This window comes from Sinohyriopsis cumingii, chromosome 14 (genome assembly GCF_028554795.1).
Source record: "Sinohyriopsis cumingii isolate HCF-2022 chromosome 14, ASM2855479v2, whole genome shotgun sequence".
NCBI lineage: Eukaryota > Metazoa > Mollusca > Bivalvia > Unionida > Unionidae > Sinohyriopsis > Sinohyriopsis cumingii.
The window spans coordinates 45962963-45982544 of record NC_142974.1 but is presented as its reverse complement, the minus strand read 5'-3'; the positions used below and the strand labels follow the sequence as shown (position 1 = coordinate 45982544).

The following is a 19582-nucleotide window of genomic DNA, read 5'->3' as shown; positions in this document are numbered from 1 at the left end:
TGGCTCTTTGGAAGCGGTGATAAGCTTCCTTAATTGGGATGCAGTGAGATGGTATAGTGACTATGCTGTGATCCAATATGTCACTGCATTTCATCCAATCTGCTTTTGCAGAAGTTCCAACGTTGTTGTGGAGAGCTGCGTATGGTCAGCAATTGAAGTCCAACATGGGTATGTATTGGCTTGTGCTGACTGTATAGGAAGTTGTCTAGAACTGTTTGGTACTTGCATGAGGTAATGGGTTAAACTCTGGAATTACACATTATAGAATACACACTGTTCAGCTACATTATGCACTGGAAATACACATCATATAATACACATTGTACAGCTACCATTTGCACTGGAATTGCACATCACAGAATACATCTTGTATAGCTATAGTATGCATTAGAATTACACATTTTAGAATACACCTTGTATAGCTACAGTATGCATTAGAATTACACATTTTAGAATACACCTTGTATAGCTACAGTATGCATTAGAATTACACATTTTAGAATACACCTTGTATAGGTACAGTATGCATTAGAATTACACATTTTAGAATACACCTTGTATAGGTACAGTATGCATTGGAATTACACATCACAGAATACACTTTGTATAGGTACAGTATGCATTAGAATTACACATTTTAGAATACATCTTGTATAGCTATAGTATGCATTGGAATTACACATCACAGAATACACCTTGTATAGGTACAGTATGCTTTAGAATTACACATTTTAGAATACACCTTGTATAGGTACAGTATGCATTGGAATTACACATCACAGAATACACCTTGTATAGGTACAGTATGCACTGTAATTACACATCACAGAATACACCTTGTATAGCTACAGTATGCACTAGAATTACACATCACAGAATACACCTTGTATAGCTACAGTATGCACTGGAATTACACATCACAGAATACACCCTGTACAGCTACAGTATGCAATGGAATTACCCAATTAAAGTAGATTACACATTCATTCTTACAGGTCAAATGATAAAGATCATCATCACTAAATTATTCCTCTTCTACACGTCTTGTTTGTCCTACCAACATTATGAGAGGTTGTAACCTTTTCAAATTGTCACAATTTTATAATCCTAAAAAACTCAATTTTCTCATATCTGGGACTTATTTTGCTACATGTTTAAATATTTTCATTTTTTTAAACTTTGACACATGCTAGTAAGAAAAAAATCAAACTTCAGTAAACATTTTCCCTTTGACCATAACAGTTAAATTGCTAAACGTTATTTTAGGCACATTTACTTTTACAGTGAACAACTGTGGTTTCCACATTAAAACTTACCACACGATGTTCATCCTCATCACTAGATTCCTCTTCTAGAACTTCAACGTTTTCAAGTGGCTTGTCATCTTCAGTGGGATATCCTTTTATATTGTTCTTTTCTTCCTTCTCATCATCTGAATCAGTGGAATCCTCCTCAGACTTTGTTTCCTCTGCAAACAAAAGTATTCTGAATTAAAGAACCATTGTAATTAGTTGAATATTTATTTAAATTCGAAATTTTTCTTAACTGTGTGCCCATTAATATTATCAAAAAAAATCGCGAAATATAGTTCAACATTTGAAAATAACAACAAAATGGTAAAATTTTTATCTACCACCTAAATGTATCAATAAACGATAATTTAAATCTGTATTCGACTTAATACATCAACTGCAAATTTTTTAAATTACCATCTGAGTACATTTCATCAGACTTAAATTGCCATTTGGGTACATTTCATCAGACTGAAGTTGCCATCTGAGTACATTTCATCAGACTGAAGTTACCATTTGGGTACATTTCATCACACTGAAATTACCATTTCAGAACATTTTATCAGACTGAAATTACCATTTGGGTACATTTCATCAGATTTAAATTATCATTCTAGTACATTTTATCAGCTTTAAATTACCATTTGGGTATACTTCATATAACTGAAATTACCATTTTGGAACATTTCTTCAGACTGAAATTTCCATCTGGGTACATTTCATCAGACTTAAATTGCCATTCTAGTTCATTTCAGATTGAAATTGCCATTTGGGTACATTTCATCAGACTTAGATTACAATTCTAGTACATTTCAGACTAAAATTACCATTTGGGTACATTTCATCAGATTTAAATTACCATTCTAGCACATTTTATCAGATTTAAATTACCATTTTGGTACATTTCATCAGATTTTAATTACCATTCTAGCACATTTTATCAGATTTAAATTACCATTGGGTACATTTCATCAGATTTTAATTACCATTCTAGCACATTTTATCAGATTTAAATTACCATTTTGGTACATTTCATCAGATTTAAATTACCATTCTAGCACATTTTATCAGACTTAAGCTTATCATGATTAGTGAACACTGATGGTGTTATAAACAGTGTCCTCATGATGGTGTTATAACAGTGTCCTCATGATGGTGTTATAAACAGTGTCCTCATGATGGTGTTATAAACAGTGTCCTCATGCACATTTTAGATGAGCATGTCTGTGCTGAGTTAGAGCTCTCTATTTTGGAGGTTCATTCTCACCCTTTATATGGTATCATCTAATTAAAAACAAAATCCAATTCTGAGACTGAAATAGTATGAAAAGCTAAGTGGGTAATGAGATTCCATGCATGGAGGCTGGTTCCAAGAAAATCTTGATACTCTAGGCAGATTTTTATAACTACACTAATTATATAAATTAGGTTATCATTTTCAATGGAAGTTGTTTAATTAATATTGTTTGCCTACATGATATATATTGAAGAAACAAAAATGTATACAGAAATTAAAATGAACAGAGGACCTTATGGTCTTCATTCATAAAACTAGAAATGTATTTACCATTTATACATACTTACAAGTCAAGTCAAACTGCAAACAATATTGACCCCGATCTACTGGCACATTATGTGATGGCAGATCAGGATCAACATTGTTCTACTACTTGCTCCTAACAAATTGCATAGACCCAGATCTTCCTGTGCATAAGGCAATAGCAGATCAAGGTCTGTGCAGTTTGCAATTGGACTTGACTTATAAATGAGTACTTACAGTAAATTATACATTCTTAGTAGTAACAATTAAAGCATCAATATGACAATGGGTGATTGACTATACTTACCACTATCTGGAATGTATACCTCAACATCAGTACCATTTCACAGAAATTCTTGTGCCCATCTTCAGAGTGGTACACATATATCTTATGAAATTTGCATATATAGCATAAAGTGACAATTCTTTCACAAAGTTGCAAAAAAGCAAAATATTGACTCATACACAGAGCATGACAAGACCAGGGGTCCAGCCTAATAAATTTGTCAAAAAGGGAATGGGCTTATTATGAGGCAAAAAATATGCTTAGTCAATACTTGCTAATATATTATCAAAATGTGGGGAGGCTTATTATCAAAAATGGGGTTATTATTGGATAATATTAGTAGTTCTTTCTAATAATTGATACTAGTTCCAGAGATCCACCATCTTTGTGTAGACATGACTTCCACATGTCCACATAAACATCAATAATCAATTTCAAATCTGTCGGGATAAATAAAAGTAAACTTATTACCACAAAGTGATACATATTTCTTTTTCAAGCTAACATGTATAAAATAAGATAAAAATATACATGTATCATAAAAAATGAAGTACCTTCATTTTCAGTATTAGTTTATTTACAACAATACAAAGCATGAATATTTAATAATTTTTAAAGCAGATAAACACCTGAGAGCATTAATACCTAAGAATAACAAATGAGAAAATCTGCCATTTTGTTCATAAAAATTGTACAGACCTAAATTCTAAAAATTTAATTCTTGTAAAAGCAAAACAGTTGAAAATTTACTGTAAAAAAATAGAAGTTGAGAATATACATGGCACATGAAATAACTTGCATAATAATGAACTAAATAGCATCCAAACACAATTATTTACTATAATAATCTACTTATATGTTCAAGATAAGCCTTAGATAGTAGAAAATTCCAACTGAAAGGCAAAAGTAGTTAAAGTAACTATATTTTTCATTCTATTGGCTTTACCTCGACTTCGACCTATTTCAGCACTTTGGCAAGGAGCACAAAGTCTCCTGCATTTCAGGCAATGGAGCCAAAAATGTTCTTGTCAAAGATCTAAAGTTTTAAGTTTAAAAAAATTATATATTTTTTGGGGTGGAGTGGGGAGTGGAATATTAGGGACCTTATTTAAGCAATATCTCTAACCATTCTTTTTTAAACAATCAAACATGGCAAAATAGGGTTACATGTATGGTTAGTCATTACATGCTGAAACAAAACTAAACACTAATATCAGTAATTATTTTCAAATCACTTATATTAGTAATTAACATCAAATCACCTATATCAGTAATTATCATCAAATCACCTATATCAGTAATTATCATCAAATTACCTATATCAGTAATTATCATCAAATCACCTATATCAGTAATTATCATCAAATCACCTATATCAGTAATTATCATCAAATCACTTATATCAGTAAATATCATCAAATCACTAATATCAGTAAATATCATCAAATCACTAATATCAGCAATTATCATCAAATCACTTATATCAGTAATTATCATCAAATCACTGATATCAGTAATTATCATCAAATCACTTGTACATTAAATTATTTCAATCGAAAACTATTTATTGTAGTCATCATAAGTTAAATAATTTTAACATCAAAGGACTGGTTTCAGTAAAAGAAATAATTATAATAATGCCTGTAAAAAACTATAACTTAAAAATAATTAACAAGAAAAAACTTGTTTTAAAAACTAAGAAGAAAACTTTCACAAAGTTGTTAAGAGACAGTATTAGTCACTATATCTGTAACAAATTAAAGATTAGTCCACCACATTGTTTATGTAAATTATGCAAATGATGTAAAATACTGATTTTGGTGGCTCTGGAAACACAAGTACCATAAATATTCATTTGTAAGTCAAAGTCCAACTGCAGACAATACTGACTCTAATTGCCTGTGCTGGTAGTTGAAGGTCTATGTGGCTTATTGTACTAGTTACTCTAAGCAAAATGCAGACCCTGCAATTGTAGATCAGGGTCTGTACAGTTTGCTTTTTGGACTCCACTCATAAATGAACATATACAGTAGGGACTTCTGTCCTGAGGCAATTGGAGTCAAGGGCCTTGCCCATGGACATGGCAAGATAGCTGATCTGGGTTAATCTGACGCTAGGATTCAAACTACAACTTTTTCATTCCAAGTCCATCACTTAGCCGCCACAGGAAAGATGGTGTATTCAATAAAAATGGCAAGATATGTAAATTTATCAACAATAACATTAGTAAGGATATTATTCACAACTCCATAACTTTCTTCATAACAACACTAAATACAATTTTTTGAAAATAATTATACAACATGAAAAACGATTTGTATTGGGAAAGAAAACATCCTGTTCACTCAGTTGTGAGACATTTGCAGCTATAGTTGTACATGGCATAGTTTTGAGAAAAATAAGTTGATACAACCTTGAAAAGGCACTCAAAAATTATAATCAATTATAGTAATGTCTTGAAAATAATTAGTTATTCTGTGCACAAAGGTTTCAGTGGGTAAGGTAGACAAAATTATCCATTTATTATAGTTGTTCTGTAAAAATGAATGGTTTCAGTTGATAAAGGAAGATACCTTTAGGCCTTCTTTGTAGTGGTTCTGTGCAAAAGGGTTTCACTAAGTTAAGGGAGACAAGTGTATCCATTCATTTTAGTGGTTTTGGACATAAGGGTTTCAGTGGGTAAGGAAATCATCTACTAGTCATTCATACCAGAAAAAAACCTGGAAACATTTCCTCAGTATTTTTAACCAAAATTCTTTTACAAAGTAAATATGAATCCATACCATATTTCTGAAAATGAATCAACTGCACAATCAGCATTGTCAAGAACAACAAGTACTGAATATATTTATCTACTGAATCATGCAGCACTTTCTGAGCCATTTATTTCTCAAAGAGTATATGAAAAATGGTTTTGAAATAGAATCAAAACATTTTTAGGAATGAAATAATTAAAGAGCGGAAAAGGGATTTGGATAAGAGAACAACTATTCTGATGATAGATAACTGAGCTGGGGAGCAATAGCCTTGAAAAATAATGGAATTGAGATTCTGATAGGAACTATTTTGATCATAAACAAGTGAGCCAGGGAGAAATCATTTTAAAATTATACATATTGTGCGCATAAATATAAATGACAACAAAAATAGCTATAAATAAAACAATGAGGTTATCATCGTCAAGGCAAACTTATACAAATTTTACACACAAAATGTTTTCAGAGTGTTTGAGTTACAAATATTTCCTCTGAAGGCATTAATAGAAAAACAAATATACATTAGGTCAACAAAAAACATACAATTGTTGAGTCTCAATAATACAATGAGTACGACAATATGATGTAAATTGTTTTCATACATATTATTCATTGTGTTTTGGCAAAATATGACATTTCTGCCAGTAATTTGTGAATGGAGAATGCATTTTATTTGTTTCATAATTGTTGGATAATAAAATACCAGTTAATCAGAAAATGGTTAATAAAAATGGGTACTCATCAAAGAATGAATTTACAGTATTTTTTATCTCCTTGGTCCATCACTGTTATGTTATTCAGAGGAGCCATCAAAGTGTAGAATGTTATATGTGAGGTCACCTCATAATGATGTGGGTTTAATATAAAAACAAATACCTTCTCAAAAATGGAATACAAGACCATACCTGATATTATGAGACTATATTATATTGATGTGCGTTATAAAAAGACAATGGTGTATATGTGCAAAATTAATATTGTTTCCATTCTTACAGGACTGCTAATAAAAAGATTTGTGTATAATGCTAATTAAATTGTGAACAGTAAAAACCCAGATTTACCAATGCACAATCTTTCAATGTTTGCTTGAAATGAAGAGCACAGCAACAAGAATATTTACAACTTACTAGTGCATCATGCAATGATAGATCAGAACCTATGCTACTTTTAAATGATCATCTGTGATATATGACATACACAGTACATTACTCCCTCGCTATAAGGCCCATCATTATATCACATTTTCTTTATAAGGCAACTCCCTTACTATAAGAACCTTCATTATAACAAGCTTCCCATTATAAGACCACTCCCTCACTAGAAGGCTTTAATTATAACACAGTTCCCATTATAAGACTACTCCTTCACTATAAGGCCCCTCATTATAACACAGTTCACATTATAAGAATATTCCCTCACTATAAGGCCTTCAGTATAACACAGTTCCCATTATAAGACTACTCCCTTACTATAAGGCCCTTCATTATCACATTGTTCCCATTAGAAGAGTATTCCCTCACTATAAAGCCTTCATTATTATACAATTCCCATTATAAGACTACTCCCTCACCATAAGGCCTTCATTATAACACATCTCCATTATAATACTACTTCTTCACTATAAGGTCCTTCATTATCACATGGTGCCCATTATAAGATTACTCCCTCATTATAAGGCCTTCATTATAACACAGTTTCCATTGTAAGACTACTCTCTCACTAAAAAGCCCCTTCATTATAACATAGTAAGACAGGTATGGTAACGGATCCCATCTCATCAAGTCGTAGTAAAATTATATGTATCATCTAATTCAAATCAGTTTCACTTTAAAATGGTATACTCTGTGGCTCCCATGGACAACATCACGATGACAAAGTGCTGGATCAATTTTCTTCCTGATTCAAGAATCTTCCAAGTGTTACTGAAGGTATGTAATGTCAAAATTCTGTGATGATTACATATTAGAAAGACTGAAGGTGAATTTTTCCTATTTAAATTGTTTCTTTAACTCTCAATTAGTATAGCATGTCATCATTTTCTTTCCTGTTTGTTTTATCTAAAACCATTATTTAGTATCACTACTTATAGCTGTTATAAATTCTTGTGTGTAAAAATGCAGAAAAAAGCATTAGAATAAAAAAATTAATATAAGAAATTGATTTGTGAATTTATAATTTAGGATTTTTAAAACAAATCCTTATTTCTGGATTTTGATTTGAAAATTTCTCAGCTATGATTATATTTAATGCATAATTTCACTTTAATGCATTTACACTGGTCCTGCTTGTGGAAATATCCTCATCCCCCCCCCATCATACATAACTATTAGATCATCAACAGGATGTAATGCCTGTACAACTATTTTCCTTCTGTCTGTCACTTGCTCATTCACCTGCATGTAAACCAAAATAAAAAAAACTGTACATCAAATTTGGGGCATAATTTGCTTCATTTAAGCTTAGATCCAATTCTGAGTTGTTGTTATTTATTCGTTCTCCATAACTAAGTGATCATCATAATGAGGGTAGATGTAGGTCATTAGGTTCACGTATGAAGAATTTTAGGGCATTAAGTTTTATTTGCTGGGCCAGAAATTTGTTTTCTACTGGGTGAATTTTATTAGTGACTGGAGCCTCAGATAGATATAACTGCTGTGATCAACATATTTGTTACGCTGGTTCGACTCCGTTCAAATCTGAAATAAAACAAGAAAATTTGGATATTTATAAAAAGCATACACTGCTAAGGATGTAGAATAAATGTTTCTATACAAAATTTATGTCCACAGTACCATGGTCTTCTCAGATGTATAACTGTTGGGACTAATATTCACAACAGCATGGACTTCTCAGTTATATGACTGTTGGGACTAATATTCACAACAGCATGGACTTCTCAGTTATATGACTGTTTGGACTAATATTCACAACAGCATGGACTTCTCAGTTATATGACTGGACTAATATTCACAACAGCATGGACTTCTCAGTGATATGACTGTTGGGACTAATATTCACAACAGCACGGACTTCTCAGTTATAGGACTGTTTGGACTAATATTCACAACAGCATGGACTTCTCAGTGATATGACTGTTTGGACAAATATTCACAACAGCATGGACTTCTCAGTGATATGACTGTTGGGACTAATATTCACAACAGCATGGACTTCTCAGTGATATGACTGTTGGGACTAATATTCACAACAGCATGGACTTCTCAGTGATATGACTGTTTGGACTAATATTCAAAACAGCATGGACTTCTCAGTGATATGACTGTTGGGACTAATATTCACAACAGCATGGACTTCTCAGTTATATGGCTGTTTGGACTAATATTCACAACAGCATGGACTTCTCAGTGATATGACTGTTTGGACAAATCAATCATGTATGCCATGGACAAGAACTACACTTCATTTTATGAACAAAGGTAGAACATTAAAATAATTTCTTAAAAGAGGAGTAAAATTTGCAAATTCCTAAATGAGAAACTTAACTGAAAAATAGAAAACTCAATTAATACCTGGATCAAGAAAAGAATATCCTGTAAAATAATCTGGAAGAATATATTTTTCATACCAGTGTAAAATTAAAAGTGACACAGTTTGCCAAGCTCCATTATATACCACTAATGTCCATCAATTTTTGTTTATTCCAAATTCCAATGAAAGGATGACCAAACTTAAGTGATTCTTTACCTGCTGTATATTTTTATAGATTTGAACACCAAGAGTACAGTAATCAGTACATTATACACCTGTCATGTAGTGTATATTGTTATTATTATTATACAGAAAAACTGCTCAAAATCAAAACCCTTGTCTCCAAATTAAGAAAACTAGTTTTTAAACATGTGATGAAAAATTAGCTGAATAATGTATGTTGCTTCCAAACATTTACATCTGGTCAAAAACAAATACAGTTATTCCACATCGAAATATAGTTGTTCCACAGAAATTCAGTTGTTCTACATAGAAATACAGTTGGTCCACATATACAGTTTGTCCACATAGAAATACAGCTCATATCTCAATAAACATTTAAAGAATGTGATACCTTTATAATTTTATAACATTAGACTTATCAGTGATAAATCCATAATGTTATAATATCTCCACATATTTCAATATGTTCCAAATTCTTCCAGTTGTTTTTCTTCAATGTAGTTCAAGCAAGATTCATAGTCCTTCATCAAACTAATTGTATTTGGGTAAGTTAGTTCAATCCTACAAAGCTTAGCTGGTTATTGGCATTACCTTAAACTGGTATTTCTTTTTCTTTTGGTGTAAATACTTTGGATTTAACCCCATTTGGCCCTAATCTGTGTTGGCAGACATGTCAAGTACACATATTGTTATAACCTCACATACCCTAACATACTTCTTTACCAGAAAGCACACTACCGGTACATTATTTTTTATCAGGTTCAGCATGCTGTATCAGGAATTTGTGAAAAATTGAAATTTGGAATTAAAATTTATTTAGGTTTTCTGGTTGAAGGAGTTTTGATTTACTGGATAAAAATGATGATATTAAAGAAGGAAATTTTTTGACCCCAGCAAATTTAGATTTTGAGGGAATTTTGGTATACTGAAGGTTTTGTTTTGAAGACTTTCACTAAAAAATATAGTACCTCATTAACTCGTGTACTATGCCACTTTGTTGATTGATATTAATTAACAGTACTTAACTAAGTAACTTATCTAATTGACTGATGATGTTAGATGCCATTTTGACAGTTTTGATATAAAATGCGTTAGACTTTTGGTGTCATGGAATTAGTGTGACTGTCTGCATTTTCACCATGGTGATGCATAAGGTGGTAGGCTCTTGGTGTCATGGAATTAGTGTGACTGTCTGCATTTTCACCATAGTGATGCATAATGTGTTAGACTTTTAGTGTCATGGAATTAATGTGACTGTCTGCATTTTCACCATGGTGATGCATAATGTGTTAGACTCTTGGTGTCACAGAATTAGTGTGGCTGTCTGCATTTTCACCATGGTGATGCATATTTTTGAGTTTCATGATTTAACTTGTAATTTTGCTGAAACATTTTACTCTTCCAGTCATGGTGATCTTGACCATGTAATAAACCCAAACAACGACAGATGACTCTCCTGTCTGAAATGTTATTATTCCACAAATTACTGTCACACATTGTGGTATAGGACCTGAATTATTATGTGAAAACCATTTGCCTTTTTAAAATTCCTCTGGTTTTGTCCTTTGACGTTTTTTTTTTACTTCAAATATGAATAGGTGTCTTCCTTGTATCATACACAAGTCATCTACAAAATTTGTTGGTACAGAACTCTGTTATTTTGTGTAATTTGTTTTTTCTTGTTCAGTTCCTGTGACCTTGACCTTTAAATCCCAAAATGAACAGATGTCTTCCTTGTCTCGAATGCAGTCTCGTCAAGGCAGGTGATAAAAGCTCAAGATATTGCACAAAGATAATGTTTCTTCTTTCTGTGACCTTCATCTTTAAACTTAAAATCAACAGGCACCCAACTTATCTCAAATTTTAGCTATTTACAAAATTTGGTCAAAACATATGGTATAAGTTACAGTATAAAACAATTTTTTTTCTTCAGTCCCTGTGACCTTGACCTTTAACCTTTTCTACATGAAATCTATGGGTTACTTTCTTGTCTCAAAAAATGCAAGTTACTTAACAATGTTTGGCAATGGTACACAGTGGTAAACTTCAGTTATATTCAGAAACAAAACAACAAAATGATGGACAATTTCATACCATGATACACTCCACATTACAACAACTTGGTTAAATACATGTTAAATAGTGCCATAATGAAAAACATACTATATCCCATAAAACAAAACAAAAATCTTATGATGTATTTATGGCACACATTTAAGAGGGAAACACAATCATCTGTAGTGTCACTGAACAAGACAATCCTGTTTTTGGACTTGTGTGTTTTAAGGCAAAAGATCTGAATGATATTCCACACATTTCAAGGACATAAGATAATATGGTCACAACATGTGGGATAATGTAAGATCATGGCATAGACTGGTGATGTTCACCTTATAAAGAGACAGGGAGCATGGATTATCAGTCATTAAGTATATGGATGGCTAAAGGTTGTCATACAAGTCAGACAGGCTTGTAACATCACTTGAATTACAACCTTTAATTTGTAAAATGAGACACAATCAGGTCTATAAAAGCAATTAGTGATAGAAAGAACCAAGAAAAATAATATCCATGTAAACTGTGTATTTACCTTCAGTTCTGATGACTTCTGTATTATTGAGTTTACACTTCTTGTGGTTCCAGAGATTTCAAGTCAGGTATTTTTTCCATTCTGGCTCAAGGAATTTGTGTGGTTCAGCTGTTTCCTCAATTAGTTGCTCTTTGAATTCATGTGACTTAAATGTTTCTTCAACATCTGGTTCTGGAGGTTTTTCCATTTCATGTATTTGTTGCTCTGGTGATTTATGTCTTGGGTGTTACCTCTGTTTGTGGCTCTATAGATTTCTGTGGCTCATGTGTTACCTCTGTTTGTGGCTCTATAGATTTATGTGGCTCATGTGTTTCTTCTGTTTGCGGCTCTATAGATTTATGTGGCTCATGTGTTTCCTCTACTTGTGACTCTATATATGTATGTGTCTCATGTGTTTCCTCTGTTTGTGGCTCCATAGATTTATGTGACTCATGTGTTTCCTCTGTTTGTGGCTCTATATATGTATGTGACTCATTTGTTTCCTGTTTGTGGCTCTATAGATTTATGAGGTTCATGTGTTTCCTCTGTTTGTAGCTCTATATATTTATGTGGCTCATGTGTTTCCTCTGTTAGTGGCTCTGTATATATCTTTGGTTCAGGTGTTTCCTCAATATTTGGTTCAAAGAATTTATATAGTTCAGGTTCGTCCTTAATCTGAGGTTGTAGGTGTTTGTTATGTTCTGATGTTTCCTCAATTTGTGGCCCAGGGAATATCTGAAGTTCAGGTTGTTTCTAAATTTCTGATTCTGGGGATTTTTGTGACTCTTGTGTTTTCTGTTTGTGGCTCTGGTGTTTTTTGCGTTTCCACACCAATTAATCTGGATAACTTCAAGTCACACACATGAACAGCCTCCAACTCCTCTTTCACAGATAACTTCAAGTCACACACATGAATAGCCTCCAACTCCTCTTTCACAGAATCTTCTACATATATCTCTTTTCATCCCTTTCTGGCTCCTCAATTTATTTTTCTCATCTGTATCAATATGCGATTTCTTTTTTTTCCTCCCTTGGTATTATATAGTTTAGATTTTCATCAATTTCTGCTGGTTCAGGTGACCTCCTTCTCTGTGGTACCTCTGCATTATCAGGAACCTCTTGTAAGACTGGCTGCTTCTCTTTTCCTAACGTATGGAACTTACTATAGAGAGTCTTAACTTCTTGCTTTGTCTCTTTACTTTCTTCTTCTTTTTTTGTATGTCTAGTATGCTACTTTTCAGCCTGTATATCTTTTGTGTCAGCGATCACATCTTCTACAGTAAGACCTTTGCTTTCTGATGAATTATGTTTAGCTGGTGACCTTGGAGGCTGTTGCTGTCCCAAAATTTGTTTCCTCTCTGTTACTGAAGCTTCCTGCAGTTTCAAATTTTCCAACCTTGGCTTTTCTCTTAAAACCTCCTCTTCTGCTTGCAGCTTTTTCTGCTTTTCCCATTCTCTAGTATGATCTTGCTCCATGCAATGTCTTTCCTGCCCTAGCCTATCTCTGACCAGTTCCTCTTCAGCTTTCAAGCACTCCTGTCTAAGTTGTTCCCCCATACATTCTTCTTCATCTCTGTGCTGTTCATGCTGTGAAGCATACTGTCTTTCCATTTCTTCTTTAATCAATCTCATTTTCACTTCCTCACATTTTATCTGCTCCTTCATCTCTCTTTGAATCCTCAGCTCCTTGGTTCTTTTCATTTCTATCTCACTTTCCTTTCTCTGTAACATCATTGTATCTCTGATGCTCTTTACCATCATCTCCTCCTGAAGTTCTTTAATGTGTTTTAAGATTTCCTTCTGAAGCTTCAACCTTTGTGGTCCATGGTCATCTGGATCATCATTTCCATTTGAGACATGGTTCTGTTTCTTTGGCTTCCTACTTTTCCTTCTCAACTGTACACCATGAACTGACTCAAAATCTGTAATATGTTTGGTTTGTATCGTCTCATTTTCAAGATCCTTGTATTCATCCTCCATACAAAGTTCTTCTTGCTCCTTGACATTAACTGTGACTGTGATTTCTGGTTCTATGTCTGTTTCAATATCGGACACCTCATCAGCTGTGTCTATATCTAGCTTTTCTTTATCTTCTGCACTCTCAACTCTCTTCTGACACGTACCCACACCAACTTCTTCATTCAATTCCTTAAGCTTCATTTTTACATATTTTGATGATTCCTTATTCTCAGTCTTTAGTTCTGTCTCTAATATCACTCTAACATAATTATTTCCTTTGTTTTCTCCTACAGCTGTTTTATCAGTCTCTGACACTTCAATCATAATGGTTTCATCTTTCTTAGCTAGTTTGTTATGCGTCCCCAACTCTTCCTCTGCAGTTGAAGTTTCTACAGTGAGCTTTCTGTTAGAATGAATCTCTGCATTCTCAGCATGTCCCTTAAAAGAAATCATGCTTTCCCCATCTGAATCTTCTTTATCTATCCGAATCTTTGCCTGCTTCTTTGACAAATCAAAATTCCTGCTAGGCTCATTTTCTAATATAATTTTAGTCATGTCAACTGATACTGTCATCTCTTTCATGGACTTTGCCTTCAATCTCCTCTTTTCTGAATCTGTATCAAAACTAGATATGCATACAGAATCATGCAAAGGAGGAGGGCATTTCCGTTTCATCAACTCCATATCAACCTTTGACCTTCCTTTATGGCCTTTGATATCTGGAAGTTCTTTTTCATGGATAATATTTGACTGGTTAGGATCTTCAACAGTTTTGTGTTGTTTTGTATCAATTTTAGTACAAGTCTTTCTATCTTTGGTCCATTCTGCCGAGCTGAAGGAGCGCTGTTCAAACAGAGATTTAGCTGACTCCTGTCTTTCTACAATTTCATCAGCCGTGGTCATAGACAATGAGCATGAACTGTCTTCTAAATCATCCATACCTTGTATATAAATGGATTCTGGCCTGCTTGATTGAGCTGGACTTCTGGTACTGGGAGATCTGTTTGATGATTTGGGGCTTACTGGGGAAAGCAATTTCCTGAACTGTGCTTTTAACATGTCTGCAGGACTCACATTATTTACTGGTAAAAAGCTCCTGTTGCTTTTATTTTCTTCTATTGGCCCATGGACGTATTTAACTTTTGATCCCACCAAGTCAAGGGGTAGACTATATTCAAACTCAGCTTTTGCAGAATTTATTAGAGAATGACTTCTATGTTCATGATTTTCCAAAGATCTAGATAAACTTGGGATAGCAGTTTTAAGATCACCAGTTTGATATCGTTTCACTGTAACTATCTCACCCTCTGAGTCCCACTCCAGGACAGCCATGGACATACTGTACTGAGCATTTCTTACTCTAACACTGATACCCTCTCCAGATATGGAAGTGGTTTTATTAGATACATCCCCATCCAATTTTAGATTCAGTGCTTCCTTGCCCCCAGCATCCATCTGTGGCTCTTCCTGTCTTGACCTCTGACCTCTAACAAACCCTAAAATTAAAAATACCCAAAGATCAATATAATGGATTGCTTCAATACATGCTTGACAGTGACCATGGAATTCCATTACAGAACTCATAACTATTTAAGTATGAATGAACACAATATATCATACATGGGAAAATTCCAATCTTGTTAACATTTTTGCAAACATATGATCTGAGAAAATTATGCATGTTTAAACTTTGCAATTTTGCCACTTGCTGCCACAAATTTTGTTTTCCTACTTAGTTTTCAGCATGGTCAAATTTTTGAATATTTAAAAAAAATTTGCAAGCCTCTTCTTTTATTATCTACAATTACTCAGTAACAAAGTTATTTAAAAAGCTGTGATATTATATTCTTTAAAATATAAGAAATAATTATACATTCTTATTATCTGTTATTTTACTGTCTGAATAAAAACTGTTTCTCTTGTTCAAATCAGGCTCTACAGTAGCCAGAATCAAGTAAGCAGAACTCCACAATTACACTAACTCTGAATCTACTGTAAAACTGCTTTCATGTAAGTGCTACAGTATTCGCTTACCCGCTTGATTGTTTAGAAAACCCTCTCACCGATTTTAAAAATAAAAAGGGTCTCTAACAGTCATTAATTTATCTTTCAAACCAAACAGGAATTTCTTTGCCAACTTTGTTGCCACATTTGCATGTATGAGTTTGTTTTTGTTTTTTTAAGAGGAGTGATTTTGTTCACCATCTTAAATAAGTTCAGAGTAATTCTATAAATTTCTATAAATTTGGCCTATATATCCTTTTGAACCCAGTTTTTTTTCTTCAGAAATATTAAAGCTGGACATTGTTAAAATTTGAAACAAACAACTCAGTTTTTACTTTATATGTATTATTGAATATGGGCTTTTTCAGAAACTAAAAAAGGACAGCAAGCAGTTTGATTATTTACCCTTAATGCTTATATTTCATTTTATCTTATATCCTTGATGATTTAGATTTTGTAAATCAGTGTGGGAATTACAAATAAACAGGATGTTAAGCAAATAATTAATATTAATATATATATATATATATATATATATATATATATATATATATATATATATATATATATATATATTGAATTTATAAGAATAGATATCCCAGAGTTAAATTGCAATGAACTGTTTTTTCTTGTCCATAAAAAGAGGTGGGTTTATCATTAAATAAATATCATATCTTACAACAAAGTGGCAAAATACGCCTCTATTTCTTTCTCATAAAAATAAAGAAATGTTTCATGACTTAATGCTCTAATTCATTGAAAGAAATTTTACATTAGTTATAGTTAGCTAACGCCTGCAATTTTATGTGATAATTTCAAACACATTGTAATGTTTAAGAAATAAACAGTATACATCAATGAAATAGGTTACCATTTTCAATTCATTAAGTAAAAAAATGTAGATGCAAAATTTAGTACTTAAACAATAACATTCAGTAGTCTATAAAAAATATTACACTGACAAACAGTTACTATTTTTACCATGCCATTCTTTTTATGCTAGTTCACATACATTGCTACATTTGAACCAAGTTTATTACTTAATGAATTACAGTTAAAGAACCAGTCTGTTGCACAACAAAAATGGCAGCCATCTGCCAAAATAAACCTCCTGAAGACTGTCATACTATTTGGCAATATCAAGCATCTAGAAGTTATAACTTTAGGAACAGAAATGGTTACCTATGTATTTGTGCTATGTTTTTGTATTTTTTTAAGGATAAATACATGAATGATATTATCACAGAAAAATGCTGGTTTTGGCTAATCCGAAAAAGATATTAACAACAATTATCTTTCAATAATGCTTTAATCTATACAAAAATACATGACTAATTATTTTTCATATATAATTAACTGCTTGTTGAACCATAATCATATATGGGAATACATAATTGATATCATGGCAGACAATTTTTATGGAAGTAATATTAAAGATAAAGAGGTCACTTTCAACTTCAAAAAGACATGTAGACATTAGATATTTGGGTAGGTTTGTTTCCAGAAAAGGATGTCTATTTTTTATAAAAAGAACATAACATGTTTGGCTTTAAAAAATAATGTCACAAGACTTAAGCTTAAAATATCCTATCACAAAATATAAAATATGATTATTTAAAGTGAAGAAAAGTAGTTAAATAAAAAAGCAAAATAACAAAAGCAAAATTAAATAATGCATATGTGCAATATTGAAAAATCATGAGAAAAACATGTTAAAAAAATCTTTGTTCAGTTTGTGCAAAACATGAGAAAATAATGTATAAAAAATCAATTTAAAAGTAAGCAAGTGTTTGGTTATAATTAAAAAATATAGGTAGCAAATATTAAATAAACACAATTACCTGTAAATGCGTGAAGTCTGTGTCAAGGGTACAGTTAGGGCTGTGAAGGTCGTGACAGGAAATGATCACACCACAGGTGAATGCTAAACACTTGGAAACAACAATTAGTGAGGCATAGCCAATGAACATTGATAATCACAATAATTTTGACATATGCTACTTTTCTACTTAATAGATTTTAATGATACTTTAAAAAGAGGTTAATCAAAAAGGTACATTCACTATCTATTTTAAGATTAAGTTGCCCTGATTACTGGATATTCACTTGTACATGTACATCAGGGTGTTTTCAAATTAAGCAGAGATATTTAATTACTGACATTTATCATTCTTTTTCTTCAACAATGTCATATGTTTTAACCTTATTAGTGTAACTACTGGCTAAATTCTGAGATGCAGGAAGAAAATTATATGAAGTTCAGTATAAAAAAATTAAATTTAGATCTTCAAACTGCAGCTATATGTACATTTCTTATGGTAAAACCATTGTACCTGAGAATTAAATTAAGTTAAAAACAATGCATGGACATATATATATATATATATATATATATATATATATATATATATATATATATATATATATATATATATATATATATATATATATATATATATATATATATATATATATATATATATATATATATATATATATATATTAGAGAACGTAATTTTGAGGATTTGGATATGGTGTCCATTGTTTTCATGCAAAAACCAGTGTTCATTGTTCTTTAAGTTCATGGCTTGTGAAACCACAACATCCATGAAAATTGGTATCCAGCAAAAGAATTTTGAATCTACAGTATATAACTTTCTAAAAAGAATTTACCAAAAGGTTTTATTATCATTATATTGCATTACACAACAATATTTAGCATCCATATGTATTTACTTATGTATTTCAATGCAGCAAATAATATTTTTTTTAAAAACTGGAAAGATTTTTAGAGACTATGTACAGAGATCGTACAATGCATTAATGAGATTCTCAAAAACTACCTTAATTCTCTCAAAACATGGAAAGACTATACTAGCTTAAAAATTGACTTTTGTTAGCAAATAAATACAACTATATGGACAAAATGCTAAACTGCTACTATACAAAAAAATCATACATTTAAAATTTGCATGCATTTTGAAACATGGAAATAGGTAAACTATAGAATTTATATTAATAGGGGAGAAAAAAACAAGCTAGCTAGAAAATAAATAATTATATTACACAGATATATTTTATATTTACATAAGTCATAGAAAAATAATATATTAAGATGTAAAAGGTATTTGCCAAATAAGGGTAACTGTCCTTCATTGCATTCTGCGATTTGTTTTTTCTTCCATAAATAATTTGTTACGCTTACTCTCATGATGAAAATGCATGCACTTGCTTGGAAAGTTTTTTTTGTAATAGTTTAAAAAATCAAATACAGCTGTAATAAATAAGTTTTTCTATGAATAATTAAACTGCTGTATATTAGTTAACTCCATACAAATGAAAAGAAATATTTTTGGCCCAGTGTGTGGTTTGAGGGAAATATCACAATATGGTTTGCTTTGTCAGTGCCTGGTTTCAGAATTTATTACAACCAGAACATGTATTATAATTGATTAATTTCAAAAGTTAGAGTTTCAGCGAAACCATCATTGTAGAAGATGATAG

The 19582-nt window shown here is 31.9% G+C and overlaps 2 protein-coding genes across 2 annotated transcripts in view; both read right to left on the bottom strand.

Annotated features, from left to right (window-relative positions):
* The window catches only part of LOC149783687 (uncharacterized), a 168830-nt gene that overhangs the window by 48731 nt on the left and 100517 nt on the right, over positions 1-19582 (bottom strand). Inside the window, exon 15 of the mRNA XM_089932889.1 lies at positions 1317-1468. Coding sequence (XP_089789015.1) covers positions 1317-1468 — 152 coding nt within the window. The remainder of the gene's footprint in view (positions 1-1316; positions 1469-19582) is intronic.
* LOC149783688 (uncharacterized) lies at positions 3674-18418 on the bottom strand. The gene is made up of 3 exons (XM_089931929.1): positions 17920-18418; positions 12137-15570; positions 3674-8570 (listed from the first exon to the last, which is right to left on the bottom strand). Exon 2 carries the CDS (start codon positions 15527-15529, stop codon positions 13346-13348), a length of 2184 nt encoding a protein of 727 aa, XP_089788055.1. The 5' UTR covers positions 15530-15570; positions 17920-18418; the 3' UTR covers positions 3674-8570; positions 12137-13345.